This window comes from Sorex araneus, chromosome 1 (assembly GCF_027595985.1).
Source record: "Sorex araneus isolate mSorAra2 chromosome 1, mSorAra2.pri, whole genome shotgun sequence".
In the NCBI taxonomy this organism is placed as follows: Eukaryota; Metazoa; Chordata; class Mammalia; order Eulipotyphla; family Soricidae; genus Sorex; species Sorex araneus.
The window spans coordinates 2,119,709-2,141,892 of NC_073302.1; the positions used below are offsets into that span (position 1 = coordinate 2,119,709).

Consider the following 22,184-nt stretch of genomic DNA (forward strand, 5'->3'; position numbering starts at 1 on the left):
GATCTGTCCTCCCCCTCTGATCTGCCTTCCCCCTCTGATCTGGCCTCCCCCCTCTGACCTGGCCTCCCCCCTCTGACCTGGCCTCCCCCCTCTGACCTGGCCTCCCCCTCTGATCTGTCCTCCCCCCTCTGATCTGTCCTCCCCCCTCTGACCTGGCCTCCCCCCTCTGATCTGGTCTCCCCCTCTGATCTGCCCTCCCCCCTCTGATCTGCCCTCCCCCTCTGATCTGGCCTCCCCCCTCTGACCTGGCCTCCCCCCTCTGACCTGTCCTCCCCCTCTGATCTGTCCTCCCCCTCTGATCTGCCTTCCCCCTCTGATCTGGCCTCCCCCCTCTGACCTGGCCTCCCCCCTCTGACCTGGCCTCCCCCCTCTGACCTGGCCTCCCCCTCTGATCTGTCCTCCCCCCTCTGATCTGTCCTCCCCCCTCTGACCTGGCCTCCCCCCTCTGATCTGGTCTCCCCCTCTGATCTGCCCTCCCCCCTCTGATCTGCCCTCCCCCTCTGATCTGGCCTCCCCCCTCTGACCTGGCCTCCCCCCTCTGACCTGTCCTCCCCCTCTGATCTGTCCTCCCCCTCTGATCTGCCTTCCCCCTCTGATCTGGCCTCCCCGCTCTGATCTGGCCTCCCCCTCTGATCTGGCCTCCCCCCTCTGATCTGGTCTCCCCCTCTGATCTGCCCTCCCCCCTCTGATCTGTCCTCCCCCTCTGATCTGCCCTCCCCCTCTGATCTGGCCTCCCCCCTCTGATCTGCCCTCCCCCTCTGATCTGCCCTCCCTCCTCTGATCTGGCCTCCCCCCTCTGATCTGGCCTCCCCCTCTGATCTGCCCTCCCCCTCTGATCTGCCCTCCCTCCTCTGATCTGGCCTCCCCCCTCTGATCTGGCCTCCCCCCTCTGATCTGGTCTCCTGGGGAAGAGACCCTCTGGCTGTGCCCCGCCCCCGGTGGGCTCTCAGCCAGGCCATGGGGCCACTGGCTTTCCCTAGGCCCAATGTCCCTGCTCCCCCCCGCCCCCACCCCACCCCGGCATCAGGAGTGCTGCAGCCCCCACTCTGGGCGCCCCACGCGAGCAGGGCCCGTGCGAGCTGCCGGGAGGCCCCGAGGGGGTGGGCAGCCTCCTCGTTAGCGCTGACCCCGGCACCCAGGCACTTCTGATGGATGGTTCCGGCGGCGGAGCCCGGGAGGGCTGCCCTGCTCACTCGGGGCCCAGCAGCACCGCCCGAGCCCGCAGCCCGGGCCGGAATCCATCTCTGTCTGGCCGCAGGAGCGCAGCGAGGCGGGCCCTGACTGATGCCTCCCCCTGCTCTGACCTCGGGAGTTTAGGGAGCGGAGGGGCCGAGCGCGGCTGGGTTGGGTCCTGCGGGCTTCCTGGCCGGGAGGGGGGAGGCGGGAGAGCACCCCCCCCCCCCGCGGCGGCCCTGTCGGTCCAGACAGGGCCAGCAGGTCTGGTGGGGCGCCCCACTGGGCAGGGATGGGGGCAACACCCACTGCCTCCCCCGCCTCACTTCCTGCTCAGGGTACATGTCACTGCGCCTCAGTTTCCCCATGGGAGAGCTGAGGTCTGGGGCTGCCGTGGGGCATCCCAGACTTCCTGAGGAAAGCCAGCCCCTCCCCTGCCGCCCAGACGCTGTCACTGCAGTGCGAGGACAGACTGACACGGGGCAGGGATCAGCCTGAAGACCCCCGCCCAGCCTCAGGCTCTACACGGGACTCACGCCCTGGCACCATGCGGGGGAGGGTGGGGGACAGTAACACCCCACTGTGGGGCTCAGGATTTAGCACCATCATGCATGACAGTGCTCTGTGTGTCACAGAGAGGACGGGCTCCATAGACAGTGCTCCATCTGTCCGTCACTGCTTTGGCCCAGAGAGGACGATCTCATAATGCCAGTCATGGAGGCTACACCTCAAACACGCCCTGGGGCTCCTTCTGTCATCTGACCCCCAGGGAGTGACACTGTCCACACACACACACACACACTCTCACACACACACACTCACACACACTCTCACACACACTCACACACACTCACACACTCTCACACACACTCACACACACTCACACACACTCACACACACACACACTCTCACACACATACTCACACACACTCACACACTCACACACTCACACACACTCACACACTCACACACTCTCACACACTCACACACACTCACTCACACACACACTCACACAAACTCACACACTCACACATTCACACACACACACTCACACACACACTGGGCTCCTAGCTCTGGGCAGTGAGGCCCATCAGCAGCTTTCTGCCAGCTGGAAGGATGTCTTTCCCATCAAATTCTCTGTGCCGTGTCTCCCCCTCACCACCCTGGCTCTCCCCTCCGGACACTTTCCTTTTCCTGAACCTTCGCCAAGTGTACAATATTCCTGACTTTCACTCAATGCTATGATCTGAGCAAAATTCTCACCTCCCTTGTTCTGGGTTTGCTGCCTCTATTAATGTGGCCATCAAGCACATTAATGGGAGAGCCTGGCAAGCTCCCCGTGGCGTATTCATATGCCAAAACCAGTAACAAGCTGGGTCTCATTCCCCTGACCCTGAAAGAGCCTCCAATGCGGCATCGTTGGGAAGGACGAGGAAAGAGAGGCTGCTAACATCTCAGGGCTGGGACGAATGGAGACTTACTGAGACCACTCGAGTAATTCAACAATCAACGGGGTGACGACGACGACGACGATGATGATGATGATGATGATGAAGAAGAAGCACATTCACAGCACTCCAGGGGACCACAGTCAAGCCTACTCAGGGGAGTCTCTGGCTTTCCCGGGTCTGGGTCCACCTGCCTGTCCACTCTCAGTCATTCTGTCTGGAGCCTCACACAGCCCGGAACTGTATTTATGCCAGACCACTCCTCACTCTGGGCCAGGCTCTGAGGACAGAGCAGGGGGCAACCATGACTCAGTCCCCGCCGTGTCCCAGAGAACCCAGCAATAGAGAATTTCTGCCCCGGCTGGGTTCTGGGCCGGCTGCCCTGGTGCTCCCCCTTGTGGCCAGTCTGCCTCCGCCGGGCGCCCGTCCATCCAGCCCCGCCTCCCCGTTCCCACACCGGCTGGGATGACTATTTTAGGGGAGTTTGGGTGGCTGCTCGGGATTCTGGCTCCAGGAGAAACAAAATAAGCCCGAGTGATGGATGGGTCCATTGTAAATCTGTAAAATAAATCAGCCTGGCAGAGGGATTCAAAAGCCCTGTCAGGCACAAACATTTTTTAACTGCCTGTAACGTGGCCTCCTTCCTCCGCATCCGTCACTGTCAGCGAGGCAGCCGCGGGGGGGGCAGGGCTGGGGGGAGGACTGGGGGCGCTTCCGGTGCGGGCTCCGAGGGGACAGACCCAGGCCTGCCCGGGAGCACTGCCCCAGAGCCCCTGGGTGGGCTGTGGCGGCCCGGGTGCAGCCCCAGGTGCCAGCAGGCAGACGCCCCGGGGTAACCCCTGGAGGAGGCCCGGGGCCCACCCAGATGTGCGTCGCGGCAGTGAAAGGGGCTCCTGGGCTCTGCGTCCGTGGAAGCTTCTGGAAAGTGCCGGGCGGTGGCCTCCCGCAGCCTCTGCCGCCTCGGAACCCCCTTCTCTTCCCTGTCATCCCCAGTCTCGTGTGCCTCAGTGAGGCAGGCGGGTCGGTGCCGTGGCCGCCCGCCCTTGCTCTGCCCACTGCTCACGGGCGTCCTGGCCGACCCCCGTCTCTCCCTCGGGGGATGGGAGCGTGTGCCCAGGCTGGCCCGCTGGCAGCCCCTCCTGGCGGGTGCTCAGGCCACGCCGCGGGGCGCAGGACATGACTCGGAATCGTGAGTGATTCCGAGGGGCCCGCGCCCCTCCATCTGGCCGAGCCTGGCGCTGGCACGTGGGGGCTGTTGGCTCCTGGGCAGGGTGTGGGCAGAGCCCTGGGCACCTTGTGCCAGCTGCCGCCGGCGCCTCCCCCCCCGCCAGCCCTCGGCTGCTCCCCGCCGTCTACACTGCCGGAATAATTAAGATGTGCTGAGGGCACGCGAACATTTGCAAACACTTAATAAAACACATCAATAATTAAGCGTCCCTCTAATAGTTACATCTCTGGCCTCCAGACACGGCTGTTGGCGGATGGGGGTCACAGCACGCTTTGAAACGCCCTGATGACTCTCCCGGCTGGTAACGAGGAGGGGCCCTTCCCCGGTGGGAAGGCAGGGCCTGACCCAGCGGGTGGTCTGCTCGCCCGCCAGCAGCTGCCCGCTGGGGAGAGCGGCGGGACCCGCCACCACGCGTGCAGAGTGCCCACTAGTGCCCGTGTGCCCGCCGCGGCTCTGCTCTCACAGAGAACAAAAGGAGACGGCAGGGCCGGAGGGATGCGCCCAGGGACAGCCGGTCTGGGGTGGCAGGCCCCGCGTGGCCCCCGCGCCCCCGGCAAGTGACCACTGTCACTCACAGTCACAGCATCAACAGGCAGAAGGGGGCACATTTGGGGCCGGAGCGATAGCACAGCAGATTGATTGCCTTGCACACTTCCCACCTGGGTTCGATTCCCAGCATCCCATACGGTCCCCTGAGCACCGCCAGGGGTGATTCCTGAGTGCAGAGCCAGGAGGAACCCCTGAGCATTGCCGGGTGTGACCCAAAAATAAGCAAAAAAAAAAAAGAGAAGGGGGCACATTGGTTTTTAATTAAAAATGGATCGAAAGCAGAGAAGCAAAGAGAGAGAGAGAGAGGGAGAGAGGGAGAGAGGGAGAGAGGAGAGAGAGCAGAGAGCAGAGAGCAGGGCAGAGAGAGAGCGAGTACAGAGGGGAAGGTGCTGGTTTACAGATGACAGACCCCAGTTCTATTCCCCATGCTACTGAGGCGCCTGGCCGAGCCTGGCAAGCCACCCATGCCGTACTCGATATGCCCAAAACAGTAACAACAATGGTCCTCGTTCCCCTGACCCTGAAAGAGCCCCCAGTATGCATCAGGCTACACTAGCATGTGACAGGTACGAATGGAGACGTTACTGGCGCCCGCTCGAGCAAATCGACGAACAAACGAACGGGATGACAGTGTTACACTGACAGTGAGACTGAGGCGCCGGAGCCCTGCCGGGGTCACTGGAGCACAGGGCCAGGGGTAGTCCTGAGCCCTGCAGGGTGAGGCCCCCAAAGAGGAAAAGCACATCTCCAAAAGCAGCGCCATTCCTACCAATCGCAGAGGGCCCGGGGCCAAGCGGGGTGACTGGCACGGGACCGGGCAAGTCGAGCCCCATCTCTGCTCTGGAGAAGAACCAGCCCTCAGCCCTCAGCGGGGGAGCGGAGGGTCCTTGTAAAGGCACAGAGGGACTGGGGTTTAAACCTCTGGTGTCGGGTCTCTGGGCTGAGATCTTCTTGGGCGGGGCCAGGAAGCCTCCCCGACCCCGTCCCCCTCAGCTTCAGGAAGCTCCAGGCCACGCCCGTGTCCCACAGCGTCCACCACGTACTGACCGTGAGATATTCTGCAGTCCCTGCGGCGCGTGGCTGCACTCCCGTGAGAACTACAGTTCCGACAGTCCAGTAGGAGAGTCACGCAGAGGCCACCCAGGGCAGTAACAGAAACAGTAGCCCCGGAGCCCCCTACACCCCAGGGCAGTAACAGAAACAGTAGTCCCGAAGCCCCCTACAACCCAGGGCAGTAACAGAAACAGTAGCCCCGGAGCTCCCCCTACAACCCAGGGCAGTAACAGAAACAGTAGCCCCGGAGCCCCCTACACCCCAGGGCAGTAACAGAAACAGTAGTCCCGAAGCCCCCTACAACCCAGGGCAGTAACAGAAACAGTAGCCCCGGAGCCCGCTACAACCCAGGGCAGTAACAGAAACAGTAGCCCCGAACCCCCTACAACCCAGGGCAGTAACAGAAACAGTAGCCCCGGAGCCCCGCTATAGCCCAGGGTAGTAACAGACACAGTAGCCCCGGAGCACCCCCCAGGACAGTAACAGAAACAGTAGCCCCCGGAGCCCTGCTACAACCCAGGGCAGTAACAGAAACAGTAGCCCCGGAGCTCCCCCTACAACCCAGGGCAGTAACAGAAACAGTAACCCCTCTACAACCCAGGGCAGTAACAGAAACAGTAGCCCCAGAGCCCCCTACACCCCAGGGCAGTAACAGAAACAGTAGCCCCGGAGCCCCCTACAACCCAGGGCAGTAACAGAAACAGTAACCCCTCTACAACCCAGGGCAGTAACAGAAACAGTAGCCCCAGAGCCCCCTACACCCCAGGGCAGTAACAGAAACAGTAGCCCCGGAGCCCCCTACAACCCAGGGCAGTAACAGAAACAGTAACCCCTCTACAACCCAGGGCAGTAACAGAAACAGTAACCCCTCTACAACCCAGGGCAGTAACAGAAACAGTAGCCCCTCTACAACCCAGGGCAGTAACAGAAACAGTAACCCCTCTACAGCCCAGGGCAGTAACAGAAACAGTAGCCCCGGAGCCCCTAGAGCCCAGGGCAGTAACAGAAACAGTAGCCCCGGAGCCCAGCTAGCAGCAACAGCTGAGCGACCCCCCACGACCCCCCACGAGGACTAAATGTCTCCACGGTGGGAAATAACAATTCCCATACATTTTCTTTTACTGGGGTGTTTTTTCAGCCTAAAGCTCTCCCACCTGAGCCATTTCGGCCACCTATGCCAGTGTATATTTTGATCACTGCACCCGCCCCTTAATTGCAACAAGCAATATAAAATAAATTGCTTTGTGCCTGCTATGGGTCAGGCTGGAGGGGTGCTGGAGATGGGGACAACTGGACGGAGGGTGGCCGTGGGGGTGGGACTGGGGCTGGAGTGTGGAACGTCTGTGACAAACGCCTCACGACCAGCTTTGTAAACCGTGGAGTTTAAACAAAGTGGGGGCAGAGCTGTGGTCTGCACCCTGTCCAGCGGGTGCAGCCCCCAGTGTCCTGGGGCCGGGCCTGCGGGTGATTCCCCGCCTGCTGCGGCTGTTGGCGTCCTCACTATCTCTTTCTTTATTAGACCAAACCGTGCCCACAGCCCTTGCTCGGCCATAATCAGATTTGGCGTTTAACATGCTTTTAAAGAAAGGAAATAAATACCATGGAGGCACGTGCAGGTGACCCTTAGGAGGGGGCCAGGCCCCATAACTTTAAAGTAATAGCCCCATTATGGAGACAGGAGGCGGAGGGGGTCCGTGAGCAGATTGGACGTTTCGGTAAAAGCCTTTCCGGTAGCCATTTAACCTCCATTTACGAAGAAATAAAGCAAAATTGATGCTGATTTGGACCTGCTTTGGGGATATTCTTGTTGCGTAAAAGCCTCTGGCCTGCACTCCGCGGGCCTCGCCGGGGCGTCTGGGGGAGCCGCGGCTGGTGCAGATGAAGCTTTATGGCCGCACTATTTGCTGAGCAGCAACCTAATGCAGCATTTTCATTTCTGTGCAATTAATGTTAACGTCTGCCACGAAAATTGTCATTAAATACCATTTTAAAATCCATTCAATTTGCATATGCAAAGCCCATTTACCATCACAGAAGATGTCGCTTCCACTTTATCAGCGCTTCCCGGGAATGGGGCCACTTGGCTTTAGGGCCATTTAAGACTTTATGGCGAACACCGGCCCATAATGCATGAGCTTCCCGAGTCCATGGATTTCAGCGTTTTCCTTTGTACAAGTAAACAGTGCGGCCCCGGAGCCAGGAGCCGCGGGCCTTTCACAGTGTGCCCTGTCCCAAGGAGGCAGGAGGGGAATGAACAGCCGTGGGTAGCAATCCACCAGCTGGCACCACACCTGGTGCCGGTCTGCTCACAGCGTGCTGGGTGACCTTGGGAAAGTATCTTTACCTCTCTGAATATGTAGGTTCCTGTTTCAAATAAGGGTTTCAGAGCCAGAGGGAGAGAGAGAGACAGACAGAGAGAGAGAGAGAGAGAGAGAGAGAGATGGAGAGAGATGGAGAGAGAGATGGAGTACAGGCATGAAGGCACTCGCCTTACATGTGGCTAAGGCCAATTTGATCCCCAGCATCACATATGTTCCTCCTAGAACCACAGAGAGTGGCCCGAAACGCCCACCTACAACAAAAACAAAATCCCTGCAGGGCTTCAATCCCGGCGGTTGCTCTTCTACGCACGTCCTCATATTTATCCTTTTTGTGGTTTTGTTTTGGGGGTGCACCTGGCAGTGCCCAGGTCTTACTCCTGGCTCTGTGCTCGGGGATCACACCCTGCACCGTTTAAGCAGTGCCAGGGATCGAACCCAGGTCAGCCCCATGGAAGGCAAGAGCCCCACCTGCAGTCCTGCCTCTCCTGTCCCGCCCTCCGCGCTCTCAAGCGGATGGTGTGACAATCCGTGGGAGGACGTCGCCTGCCCCCAGGGGTGGACCCGAGTGACCTCTCCGTGCTGCCTCCCTTCCTACCTCCTGCGCCTGGTTTACATGACAAATAAATGGAGTTGATTAGCAACAGAGTGTCCGAGAATTCCAGAATGCCAGGCCACGGCACCCATGGAAAGACTGGGGGTGTAGGGGACGAGGGGCCAGAGCACCCCAGGCTCACTCTCTGCAAGGGTCTCCCGGAACGCCCTGCTGTCCGAGACGGGGTGACCAGCTTGCACCAGACTCATGATTCTGGCACCAGTCTCAGCTGGAGATCCTCCCTCTGTCCCCTGGGAAGTCTGTGGCCTGGGAAGATGGAGACAGGTCAGCCACGCCCCCAGGGGACCGTTCCCTGAGCACCAGCTGAGGACCTCGAGTTAAAGGTATCCTGCAGGTGGGCCTTTCCCATACATCGCCCATGTGTCACTCCAGACTGGGGGACAGAAGTGCATTTCAGGTGAGTCCTACCGGGAGCGATCCTGAGCACAGAGCCAAGAGAAAGCCCTGAGCACTGAGCCCTGAGCACTGCCAGTGTGGCTCAAAACCCAGCTCTCTCCTCCAAAATTTACTGTATGGTTCAGGAATGTTGAGACAGGGAGTGGAAGACAGGCTGGAGACAGACTGTCACGGGCCCTAGGTGTGGACACAGCAAGGGACTGTCCAGACAGGATAACACACTGGCCAGTCTCAAGCATTTGCTAGGGGGTGGGAATAGCCCTGGCCAAGTGCAGCTGGCTGCGCATATCCATTTTGCATTTATTTGCATCACGCCTTCTCCACCGTGTCCTGGATTTTGTAGCATTTGTGCTGTGATGTGGGGTGAACTTGAGAAGCGCTATTAAAATGGACACCCATGGCTCTGCATGCTGTTTCCTTCTGGTCTGCTCCTGGGATCAGAGCCCCAATTTCTTCATCTGTCCCATTTCAGTCTCTGGGAACCCTGGGAGAGATTCTAACCACGCCCCCTCAGGGAGGGACTCGTGTTCAGGACTGGCCAATCAGAGCCTCAAAAATCACTGGGGCGTGTTTAACCACGCCCCTCAAGGAGGGACAAGTGTTCAGGACTGGCCAATCAGAGCCTCAAAAATCACTGGGGGCGAGTCTAACCACGCCCCTCAAGGAGGGACAAGTGTTCAGGACTGGCCAATCAGAGCCTCAAAGATCCCCTGGCCTCAGTGATTGGCTCAGAGGCGGGCACGTGACCCCGGGCTGGCCAACCAGGGCGCTTCACAAACCTTGGCACCCGGACTGGTCCAGCGAGAGGCGCCCTTTGAAGCCGGAGCCGGGCAACTTGGGTTTTGTTGTTTCGCGGAGCCAGGACTGAGACCCGGGGCCCCAGACGTGCGAGGCAAGGTGCTGCCACAGGGCCACGGCCCCGCACTGGCCCGCGCCCCCCAAGACTGAGGCTGCCGCCGCAGCCCCCTTACCGCGCGGGCATCCCGAAGGTCATGTTCGGGGGCGGCGCGGGCGCTTCCCTCTTGACCGGCCGCTCGTTCTGGTCGCTGATGCGGATGTTGTTGAGCTGGTGGTAGAGGAAGGTCTCCCGGGCGGTCACCAGGCCCGTCTTCAGCGCCCGGCGGTTCATGGCGATGTAATTCCGGGCCAGCTTCTGGGGGCAGGTGGGCGGCTGTTTGTACTCGTTCCAGTGCCCAAGAGCTGCGGGCAGAGAGACGCAGGGCCGGGTGCGGGGGTCAGGCTGGGCAGGAAGGCCGCGGCCTGTGGCCTGCGACCCCGCACACCCAGTGGGGCCCGGGCCTGTCCCCTCCCATCAGCCTGCGGCCTGGGGAGCGGCTCCTGAGGTCACCTGCTCTGTTCTCTGCCGGCGGCTCCGGGGACCCTCCCGGTGCCACCCCCGTACCGTCACCTGAACCCCAGCTGGTGTCCCCGTCCCCGCTGGAACCCTGCCGGGTCCTGCTGCTGGGGCGAGGGCCCGCTCACCTTCGGGGACCCCTCCGTCCAGCCCGCGCACGTAGAGTCCGTAGCTGAAGTCCAGCCCGGGCAGGCTGCAGCTCCTCTCCCGCGGCTTCCCGAGCTCGGGCTGTGCGGGAGGAGAGAGCCACGTGAGCAGCAGGGCCAGGTGCTAGGCAAGCACGCCTAGCAAGGGAGCAGGGGACCCCTTGCCCAGCCCTGGGGGGATGGCAGGGCTAGTGGGGTGTGCAGCCCAGAGGGCAGGAGGGGGGCTGAGGAGGGGCTTCCAAGGCCCTGGGTGGGGGCAGTGTGCTGGGTTGGCGAGTCTGCTGTGGTGTCTGGCCGGCCTGGGCCTGCCACGGCAGAGGACGGGCTGGGAGAGACTTGGGGCTCAGCTCACAGCAACTCAGGGTGGGGGCCTCTCCCTCCCAAAGCTCCCCTGCCAGGGAGTGACTTTGTCGGGATCCCCACGCGGGCTGGGGACAGTGCGAAGGCTCCTGGCCAACCCCCAGACGGGCTTTGCAGGCCCGAAATGGCTCTAGCGTCGACGACATGCAGGCCCGTTTCATAGAGGGGGAAACTGAGGCAAGGGCCCCGGCTTCACCCTCCTGAGCTGCCTTAGTCTTTGCTACAGGCGGCCTTGCGCGCCACCTGCAGGGCACTCTCAGCACTGCACCAGGGTCTCTGCGCCCCCAGGATGCTCTAGGAGGGAGCCTGGTGACGTCACTGACATCCGCGTCCAGGGCTCGGCAGTAACTGGGACTGGGACGCCAGGGGGCCGAAGGCGAGGGCAGGGCAGCGCGCGTGCTGTGCAGTCAGTGACGGGGGCTGCTGGCCAGCTCTGCGCTGGGCTGTGCGGTGGTCCGGGTCTGTGGGTGCACGCATGCGCGGGAGTGCCAGCTCAGCCCGGCCGGTACAGGGTCACCAGCGAAGTCTGCCCCAGCGCCCCCAGCCCGCGCACAGCTCCTGCCCGCCCTCTCCAAGGCTATTCTAGTAGACTAGGCTTATTTGGGGGTCCCACCTGGTGAGGCTGCGGGGTAGCTCCTGGCTCTGCACTCAGGAGCTGCTAAAGGGACCGTTCGGGGCGCCGGTGACGGAGCCCGTGTGGGCCGTGTGCAAGGCAAACCCCCTCCCGGCTGTCTTACCACTCCCACCCAACAACGGTCTATTGCTAAAGCACTTTTAGGCTTTCAGCAAACTGCGTGGGTGGCACTGAGACTCCCCGTCCATGTTGTCAGTCTTACTTTGCCCAATTTGTCCCATGTCCCAGCCTTGCCCCGAAAAGGGGCTAATAAATGAGGGTGACGGAATGAATGAGCTGGCAGCTCTCTGTCGCCCTCTTCTTTTCCATCTCGCGCACAACACACACACACACACACACACACAAGCACACACACACACACACAAGCACACACACGCACATGCACACACACGCACACACACACGGCCACCAAGTTCTGGGTTCAGGCGGGTGCACGGGGCCTCTGCTAGGGCTGGTTTTGAATTTCTTCCACACGACTCACTCCGGCTGCAGACAAAGCCCCGGCTTCCCGTTTGTTTATGAAACTGATCCGGTTTCTCCGGCGAGTGTGGGGGAAGTTAATTAAAATGTGACTTCTCGGGCCCTCCCGAGGAAGGCTCACGTGGGCAGCCTTCCAGCTGGCAGAGGAAAGACAGACTGACTGCGGTGCCGGCTGCCCTTGGGTGGCACCAGGAGGCCGCGGCGCCTCCGTCCCTGCGCCTTGCTGAGGGCTGGCGGAGAGGCAGCGCCGGCTGGCCGCCCTGCAAGACCTGCCCTGCCCTTCCGCAGATGCTTCTCTCCCCCCCCCCCCCGCACCAAGCTCAGGGTCTTATTCTGTATCGCTCGAGACTGTGCTCATGGGGGCTCACAGGTAATGACAATTAAGCATATATGTGTGTGTGTGTGTGTGTGTGTGTGTGTGTGTGTGTGTGTGTGTGTGTGTGTGTAGGGGGGGCTGGCTGGGGAAGTGCAACAGCCTCCAGCTGTAAACATCTGTGAGTACACAGTGAGGGAGGAAAGAGCTCAGAGCAGCCCGCTGACAGAACTCCTGAGCCTGCATATGTAAAGAGCTGTGGCAAGTCAACATCACTGTGGAAATGAAGTCCGAGGGTCCCCAGGTTGCAGGTGGGGAAACTGAGCCTCGGGTGTGCCTCGGCATAGTCATCCAGGCAGGAAAGGGAAGAGTTTGGTCACACTTGGTGCTCTCAGACCTCAAGCCAGGGGCCCGCCACCCTCAAGGGTCACAGTATTCCCCACACCTCGCATGCGGGGCGCCAGAGTGCAGGATCGGGAGGGGCTGTGCCTCCATGATGGACTCTCTGCAGTTCCTAGCCCACAAGGGTTTTCTGTTTGAATTTGTTTTGGGGCCACACCTGGTGGGCTTACTCCGGGCTCTGTGCTCAGGAACTGCACCTGGCAGGGGTTGGGGGACCACGTCGGTGCCAGGGATTGAACTCGGGAACCTTCCCTGCTGTCCCATCTCACCAGCCCCAAGATGCTTGGTTTTAAACAGGGGCCACCCCCAGGTGGTGCCAAGGGCCGGATCGGGGTCTCACGCCTGCCGGCCTGTGCCCCGCCCTGGTGCTCACTCCCGACTCGCTTGGGTCTATTTGGGGACTCGGGAGCACGGGGAGGGCCTCATCTCTCACCTGCCGGCCGAGCCACCTGGCCCTCGGGGTGTCAGAATCCAGACGGGAGGTGGGAGGGGACGCCCCGGCCCGCCGCGCGTGCGGCCCGCCTGGCTGCCGTGCTCGGGTGACAGCTGTCCCACCAGCAGACAGCTTCATTAAACCTCATTAAGATGTCATCCGTCTCGGCCTCGCTCCCGTCTCTCCGCTCTAATTAAAACCCTCTCGCCCGGCCCCAGGGGCTCCTGCGGGGAGGGATAGAGCACCGCGCCCCGTCGTGGGCCTCGTGGGCCTGTCCGGGGCCGGGGCGACCTGGGGCCGCCGCCCTGCCCCGCGAGCTGGAGGCCAGGAGGGCAGGCCGCCGGCCGCCCCAGAGCCCAGGGCCCAGGAAGGCTGCTCACACGTCCCGGCCGCCCACACGCTCTGTTTTGTTCTGGGGCCACATCGGCGATGCTCAGGGCTGACTCCGGGCTCTGCGTTCAGGGACCCCTTGTGGAGGGGCTCAGGGGCCCACCCAGGGTACCCGGGGTTGAACCCGGGCCAGCTCTGTGCAGGGCAAGCGCCTGCCTGCTGTCCTGCCTCCTGCCCACCCGCCCCCCATCTTAAAGTCTTGAACTACCTCCCCTCCATTTTCCGACGGGGGAACGGGAATGGGTGAGGTCAGCTGACTCTGTTCCAGGGTCACTGCTGAGAAGGGCTGCTGAGGACGGCCTCCCCACCGGAGGCGCCTGGCACCTCCCCTTGGCCCTGGACTTGACTCGCAGCACCTGCTTCGCCCCGCCCCGCCTCCACCCCCAGCCCTCCCCTGGGGCCCCCCTCCCCACAGCCCCGCTGCCCAGCCCGGAACGTCTGCCTGACAGTGAGAAACCTCCCTGGCTCCCCGCACCCTATTACCGCGTAGTTGGGCGCGGCCAGGTAGTTATTAAATAAATATCTATCGCCTCCCGCTCCCGTACAGACATACGGGCGGGGGAGGGCGGGGGAGGGACAGTTCATTACTGGGAAACAAGTTAAGGTCCTCGAATGAAAAGCACAATATAAATGCAAATTGTGATCGCGATTAGCATAGGGGTATTTATGTCCTCGTAATGAGCTCAGATAAACAGTCACGGAGAGGAGGCATAATGCATCAGACGCGGGAACTGCCAGAGAGAGCCTGGCCGCGGGCCGGGGGCTGGGCTGGACGCTGGGTGTACCTGGCCCGCTTGTTTCAAAGGGGCCAGCTCGGACATCTCCTATTTCCTGTGTCCCCGAGGGGTCAGAGGGCGCCAGGAGCCTGGGTTGGGGGTACCGAGCACCGGGGAGTGCTGTCCCCCTTCCCCCCCACCCCACCCCCGCCACCACCACGCAATCTCGGACCCGTCGCTTGCTGGGTCCCCCGGCTCTTGGCCCATCCGTGTCTCTGGTGGTGGCCGCCCCGTCCGTCCGTCCGTCCTCACGAGGCCTGCTCCTGGCGGGCAACGTCCCCGGCCCCGCGGGGTTCCCGTGACAGCCTGGCCCGTGTCCCCTCCCCCTCGGAGGCAGGGTCTTCATTTGCATTTACATGATCTTGCGGCTCCTTGTGGGACGGGGAGATTTATTTGCTACTTAGCCTGATGTTTGATTACACCCGGGAAGGCGGCAGGCCGGTGGACGCCTCGCTCTGCGCCCGCAGCCCCTGGAGGGGGCGGGGGGCACAACCCAGCAGCGGTTCAGGGGGACGAGGGGATGCCGACGGGAGAGTGGGAAGGAGTAAACACTGTGGTTCGGAGTTTGGGATTTTTTTTTTTTAAGGAAAGCCACAGAGGCTGAGAGAGGCAGGGCCGGGCGGGGTGCACAGTGGCTGGAGCCCCCCCACCCCCTGCCCCTCGGGACTTTCCCTCCACGCGCCTCTGAGTAGGGACCCGAAGAGCCGAGCCTGTCCTGGTGGGGGGTGCAGACAGACGCAGGGCGGGGGAACAGGGCGCAGACGCAGGGTGGGAGCAGCGGGGCGGGGGGCGGTCAGGCCTCGCCTCTTAGTCAGACCCCCGTGCCCGAGTCTGGGTCTGTCCCCAGGTGGGCTGGGGGCACCCGTGTCTGTCCCTAGGCTGCCTCTACCTCCCAGCTCTGATGTGGCCTCATCCTCTTGGGGCTGCTATGGCTGGGGGCGGTGGGAGAAGCAGCCCCCACTCATCCCCAGGCCCCTGGAGGTCAGACCCCTTCCCTTCTTCTGTGGCTCCCAGGAGTCAGGCACCCAGCCCCATGCTGCCGTTACGGGGGTCCCGGGAAGGGGGTCCAGCCGGGCTTAGAGGAGAAGAGCAGCTCCATGGCACTTAGGGGGAAACCCGCAGGGGCCACCCGGAGTCACGGGCTTTGCAAGGCCAGCAGCGGGCTGGCTTCCCAGGGTGGACAGGTTTTGTGTGTGGCGTGGCCGAGACGGGGGCTGTGGCCCCGGGCCCCGAAGCCTGAGGAAGGGGCTGCTCCATGCCAACTCTGACGCGTCCACCCGGAGAGGCAGGAGACGGGCATGGAGCATCCGAGCTGCCCGAGGCGGCACCCACAGGCAGGAAGCACAGGACGATGGGCCGGCCCGGGGTCCGAGCCACATTTAAGAAAGCCGGTCCCCGCCAGCCGGGAGACGGGGAGAAAGGAAGGGACGGAGAGGCGGGCGTGAAGGGGGACCTGTGTCCATCTCAAGACTGAAAGCAGGGATCAAAGGGAGCCTGAGCTGTTTCAAGTCCTGGCAGCCGCGGGGTCCCCCGCCCGCGTCCTGTGTTTGCGTGTTTGCTGCCTTTAAGGACTCATTGAAAACCGCGTCATGTAATACGGACGGAAACAGTTCCGGGTCCCTCCCGCCCCCAGAGCCCTTGTTCCTTCCCGCCCGCAGATGAAACGGCGCGTCTGGTTCTGATGTATATTTCATCCCCGATTCCGAGTCTCACTTCCTGTCTGGCACGGACAATCCCCACTCCTTTCGTCTGGGGTTTGGGGTCACACCTGGTGGGCACGGGCAGGTCCCGACGGTGGCTGCAGTTCTGTCTGTGGTCCCCGCAGCTGGCCCTGCACGGCCCGGGGCTGTGGGCGCGCAGTGAGGGGTCTGCGGGGAGTCGAGGTGCCCAGCAGGGGCCGACAGGGGGCCGGGGACTGGGCCTCATGAGACACGGGCAACCCAGCGGCCGGCTGACGCGGGGTTGTTTGGGGGCCGGCAGAGTAGGTGCCCCCCGCCCCCCGCCTGAGCCCTGTGGGTGAGTCCCAGAGATTCAGCGCCAAGGGCTCCTGGCAGCTCGGGGCCCCGCCCTAGCGCCTGCTCCACCTCTTTTTGGGGTGCTGGGGCTGGGTCAGAGCTCAGGAACCCTGGCTGCGCCCCTGGCCTACGTCCGACCACCCCTAGCCGCTGGCCCGCACTGGCCTCCTGGGCTGTCCCAGCCTCAGGCCGGCTTCCCAAGGAGCGTCCCGGCCGGCACCCCTGTTGGGGCCCCTGGGACCCGCCTGGCAGGGCTCCGGGGGGCCGCGCGTGGTGTTGGGGATGGAGCCCTGGCTGGCTACGGTAAGGCAAGCGCCCTCCTGCCCTGCTGCGTGTCTCGGCCGGGCAGCCGCTGGCGCGGGCCTTGCTGGGCTGCTGGCCAGCTCTGGGCGCCCCCGGAAGCTCCCGGAAGCAGCCTTCCTCCCCGATGGGGCCACGCAGATCGTCCGGAAGGGGGGACGGACCCCCAGGGCTGCGCCAGAAGGAAGGGGCCGTTCCAGACCCCGTGGGGGCCACTCCCTGCTGCACCCACCTACAAATGGGGGCCCCGCCCCAGGCCCGGCTGGAGCCACGTCTCCGAGGCTTTTGCCCAGGAAGGCTCCCTGGCCGCGGCCCAGTACCCGCGCCTGAGGGTCTGTCCCTTCCCAGAGTCCTGCCACCGCCCCGCGCCCACCGGCACCCCTCTGCCGGGTGACCAGCTCGAGCGCCTGCCCGCGTGCCCAGCCAGGTGCCCGAAGCAAAGACTTGGGGCCTCCCAGGAGCAGACCCTCCGTGTCACGGCCCGCCAGCCAGGCACGTCCCCTGGGTCAGTGCTCGGTCCTCTGGCTGCTGACCTGCACCACAAGTGGCAGAGGGACGGATCCCGCGTGCTCAGGTCCCCCCAGCTCAGGAGAGGAAGTGACCCAGCTCCACTGGCCCCTGGCGGTGTCTCAGCCGTGGCGCCCCGCGGGAGGGCGGCTGTGCTCGGCTCTTAGCCCGGGAGACCCGCCCGTTAGGGACTTGGGGCGAGGGCACCCGCTCTCGGGAAGACGCCGGCTAGGGAACAGACTTGGTGCAGGGAGTCGTTTCCTCCGGCCGAGTCCGCGCGGCCGGCGGGACGGCTTCCAAGCGGGGGACCAGCCTGTAATTACCAAAATAGAAAAAGAACAGCGTTTCGTAATGAGTGACAAGCGGCCGAGCAGAAATCTAATTTGGTCTAATTAAGCAGCCTTTTGTGGGGATTTGTCTGTAGATGAGAAGAGGGAGCCGGGAGATCTAAATGCAAATGAACTCGGAGCTGGGTGATCGAGGGGGGCTTCCCGCCAGCCCCCAGCCCAGCCGCACCTGCCTCGGCCTCCCGGACCTTGTCACACGGGGCCCCTCGCTGTCCTGTCCGGCTCGGGGTCACCACAGTGAGCTCTGCCCGGCGGGGAGGGCCCGGGGCCCCGGCCGGGACCAGCCCTCGTCTTGCTCCTGGGCGTCCATGCTCCCGCTCGAGGGGCAGCTGCTGGGGCCTGTGCTCCAGGCTCACTCCGGGGCCCCCACCCCGGCGGAGCAGCAGGGCGACGCCCGGCCTGGTCTCCAAGCAAGCCTCGGGGACCCCCAACGTCCACACTGCCCCTGGGTGTGTGTCCACAGGAGGGGGCGGGGGGCTCACGTCCACTGCTGGGGTCACAGGCTCAGCCTCAGGCTGGGGCTCTCTGCGGCCCCCGGGGACGATGGCCCGGCTCTGTTCACTCTGCAGCATGCACCCGCACACAACCCCCGCACACACGCACAGAAGCCCACCACACGGACACACAGACACACACACCCACGCCTGCTTGCACACATGTACACTCACATATCCCTGCCGCATACATACACTCAGCTGGGCACACAGATCCACACACTCACACCCACACACACTCTCTCACACACACACACACATACTCACACCCACATACACACACATGCACACACACATACACACATGCACAGACACACATGCACACACACACTCTCACATACACACATGCACACACTCATACTCACACCCACACACACATACACACACATGCACACTCATACTCACACACGCACACACATACACCCACATACACACATGCACACACACATACACACATGCACAGACACACATGCACACTCACACACATGCACACATACTCACACCCACACACACTCACACACACATACACATACATGCACACTCATACTCACACACACATACTCACACCCACATACACACACACATGCACACACACATGCGCACATACACATGCACAGACACACATGCACACACACACTACACACACATGCGCATGCACACACACACACACACACACACACACTCTCGCAGAGCGCGGAGGTGGCAGCGGTGCCGGGGTCCCGGCTCACGGTCAGTGCGGAAGCAGAGGCCCTGGGCTGCCCCTCCGCCACGGTCGGGCGCCCGTGTGTCCCCGAGCCTGGAGACACCCCAGGGGCAGCGCGGCCACCGGGCCCCTCACCCTCCCACCTGGACCTGGGCAGGACCCCCGCTCTGCGGCCCTCTCGGAAAGCCCGTGACGGAGGGGGAGAGGGTGCAGTTTGGGGGTTCGGGCAGGGGTGAGGAGGGGCCCAGAGTCCAGAGAAGCTGCCGAGGCGAGACTGTGGGGGCCGCGCCCCACACTGGCCGCTCCTTCCCACGGAGAGGCCAGGGAGCCCCTCCCCGCCAGGCCCTCTGCGGGTCGCCTCTGGGGCCGGGTCTGCTCACGTCCCCATCCCCGCTGCAGAGCTGCTGGGCCAGGAGAAGCGCGTGGACGCACGCCCTGCCCACAAGTCCGGCCTGGGGCCCCGCCGCCTCTCCAGAGTGCCCGCCTCTCAGTGCTCAGGGCTGCCTCCCGCTCTGCCCAGGTGTCCGGGTCAGCTGCTGCCAGGCAGGCGCCCGGCCCGCTCCCCGCCTGTCCACCCACAGCCTGGGTCCCAAGGGTGGGGAGACCCGCCCCCACATTTCCCAGGGGACTCGGCGCAGCCCCCAGCCCACGCCTGGTGGCCGGCCCGCCCCGCCCGCCCCAGTGAGTTTTCTTAGCTCCCAAGTTCTGTCTAAAACGGCGTGTTTCCTTCATGTAAAACCATCTCCGAGGGACAGACCATCTCCCCAGAATTCCCTCAAGAAATCAAATATAATCCTCTTTAAGAAGCTTTAAATAATTTTGAGCTTTCTTATTGACTTATTAAAATGCAGCTTAAAGCACGCCGTCCCTGCAATCCTTTACAATGGCCGGGGATATGCACGGGAGGAAACACGCCCGCAGGCTCCGAGGGCCCCGGGGCCCGGCCTGGGCTGCTCGGGCAGCACAGGGCACTTCCCACCTCTTCCTCTGCCAGTGCTTCGGTGGCGCTTCAAGGGGCTTCCAGCCCCCACGGTGGGCCCTGACCCCCGCCCCGCAGGGTCGCCGGGTGGCGCCCTCCCCCACCTGGCTGAGGCCGGGCACGGCCCAGCTGCTGGGGACAGTCCCAGGACCGTGCAGGGAACGACCCACCGGCCTCGCGCACCCCCACCCCGGCTGGAAGGGTGCTGGCTCAGGCGGGGAGCAAGTGCTGCCCCCCCCAGCAGTGCCCGTGGCACTGGGCGGCCCTGGAACCGCCCAAACAGGCGCGTGCATGCGTGCGGGCTGTGCCTGTTTGCGGGTGAGTGTTCGGTGGCATCTGGCGCAGCCCCTGTTCTCTCCTCAGCGCACCCTCCTGCCCGCGCGCCCTCCTGCCCGCGCGCCCTCCTGCCCCTTCCTCAAAGCCTCCGAACAAAATCTGGTTTTACTTCCCGCTGGTGCCCCCCACCCAAGATGCCGCCCCGAGGGAGGAGGACGGAGCCCTGGGGCGGGTCGGGGCGGGGCTGGCTCCCCCTCCCGCGGGGGTGGACTCCCGTGTCCAGCAGGCCAAGTGGACGCCAGGCGGGGCTTCACGGCCACCAGGGCGGCCCCGGAGAAGGCACTGACCGTCTCCCCGCCGCACGTGGGCCACTGTGCGGGCCCACAGCTCCGTGCGGGGCTCCCAGGCAGTGCTGGGGGGCACCGGGGCCCCAGGCTCGGCCCACCAGGCCTCACAGGTGCTGGGGCCACGGGGGCTGGCGGTGTTTGGGAGTGGGGGGTCCTCCAGGGTGAATTTAGGGCACTGGACCTGCTAGGCTTGAGGGTCTGGGTTCTGTTGGGGGCCACACCAGGGCGCTCAGGGGTCACTCCTGGCTCTGCTGGGGACCCTGTGGGGTGCCGGGAGTTGAACCTGGGCCGGCTGCGAGCCAGGCCGTTCCCTCCTCGCTGTGCTCCCTCAGGAGCTTTAGAAACGCGTCCCCCCCACCCCCCCCACCGTCCTGACCCAGCAGCCTAAGCTCGGGGGACGCCGGAGCCCGCCCGAGCAGCGGAAGGCGGGTTCAGCGTGCAGTCTGGGGGTCTGGGTGCTCCTTCCTGCCACAAGGGCAGAGGGACCCCAGGCCAACCACGGGCCCGTGTCCCCGGGCTGCTCTGCAGCTGCCCCGGTGCCACTCGGCCCCGTCCCAGCACCCACCTCACATGGCGTCGCTCCCTGGGCTGGAGCCCTGCAGACCCCGCCCCACGCACTCGCCTCCTCCTCAGGGCAGGAGCCCACCTCGGAGGAGGATGTATGAGACTGGGGCAGGGGGACTTAGGCTGGCTTCCTGGAGGAGGAGGACTTAGCAGCCTGACTTCCTGCTCAGAGGCAGCTGGAGACTGGGGAGCAAGAGTGTGGACGCCCTCAGCGCCCCGAACCCTGCACTCCCACCCTCCTGCCCTCTAGGCTCCCACCCGCCTCCTTTGCGTCCCTGCTGCGGGGCCTGCACTAGGGGCACCCATGGGTGGCGCCACCCTCGCTGTTGGAGGTGTGTCACCCTTGGGGACCGGGCCAGTGGCTCGCAGCTTCCCGGGACTCTGGGGCCACTGGGAGTCAAGGGCAGGAGGCGGGGCGGGGACGGCTGAGGCGCCCGGCACCCCCTGTGCTGCCCCCGCCCCTGCCACCACCGTGGCTGGGGCACAGGAACAAACCAAGAGGAGGGCGAATCGGGAGGACGGGCAGGGGGTGCGGGCAGCAGCGGGCCGTCCCCGGAAGCCCCCGCCAGCCCGGCCCGGCCCGCAGCTGCCGTGGTATTTCCCTTCATTACGCCGAGCCTCAGAAGTAAACCTCTCTAATTTCCTACACCACAGCTATTTATTTAAATGCTAACTCGCATTATGAAGTGATAATCCACACGCGCAGGAGATAATTTATGGAGCATTTAAATTAAGAGGAGCAGCTAATTGGGAGCATGTGTCTTGTAAGCCCAGCTAACACCAGAGCGCTGCAGGCCGGGGTGGGGGCCCTGCGAGCCAGCGCCCCCTTCCTGGGGAGCACTGGGGAGTGGGCAGGGCCTGCACACAGCCCCGCCCCGCGCCCACGGCAGCCCCGGCCCCGGCCGGGAAGCCCCCAGTGCTCACAGACGCCCTGTCCACGCACGCGGACGCCCACCCCTTGCTTTTCCAAGAGCGTCTTTCATTTCCTCTCAGTGCTCCTCCGTGCAAAGGCGGCCTGGGCGAGGGCGGGGCTTCTGGGGGGCTTTGTTGGTTTAGGGCATACATGGTTGACGCTCAGGCTCACTCCTGGCTCTGTGCTCAGGGCTGACTCCCGGCTCTGTGCCTCAGGGTCACTCCTGGCTCTGTGCTCAGGGCTGACTCCCGACTCTGTGCTCAGGGCTCACTCCTGGCTCTTGTGCTCAGGGTCACTTTTGGCTTTGTGCTCAGGGCTGACTCCCGGCTCTGTGCTCAGGGCTGACTCCTGGCTCTGTGCTCAGGGCTGACTCCCAGTTCTGTGCTCAGGGCTGACTCCTGGCTCTGTGCTCAGGGCTGACTCCCGGCTCTGTGCTCAGGGTCACTCCTGGCTCTGTGCTCAGGACTCACCCCTGGCTCTGTGCTCAGGGCTGACTCCCGGCTCTGTGCTCAGGCTGACTCCTGGCTCTGTGCTCAGGGTCACTCCTGGCTCTGTGCTCGGGGCTGACTCCTGGTTCTGTGCTCAGGGGACCAAATGTGGCACCAGGGACCCAGCCCTGGTTGGCTGCAGGCAAGTCAGACCCCTCCCCGCTGCCACTCCGGCCCACAGA

At 63.6% G+C, this 22,184-nt stretch overlaps 1 protein-coding gene across 1 annotated transcript in view; it reads right to left on the reverse strand.

Moving 5' to 3' along the window:
- Positions 1 to 22,184, reverse strand: part of CFAP77 (cilia and flagella associated protein 77) — a 74,453-nt gene that overhangs the window by 20,880 nt on the left and 31,389 nt on the right. The window contains exons 2-3 of the mRNA XM_004613438.2: positions 10,264 to 10,363; positions 9,753 to 9,981 (exon numbers count right to left, since the gene is read on the reverse strand). Of these exons, the coding sequence (XP_004613495.2) occupies positions 9,753 to 9,981; positions 10,264 to 10,363 (329 nt within the window). The remainder of the gene's footprint in view (positions 1 to 9,752; positions 9,982 to 10,263; positions 10,364 to 22,184) is intronic.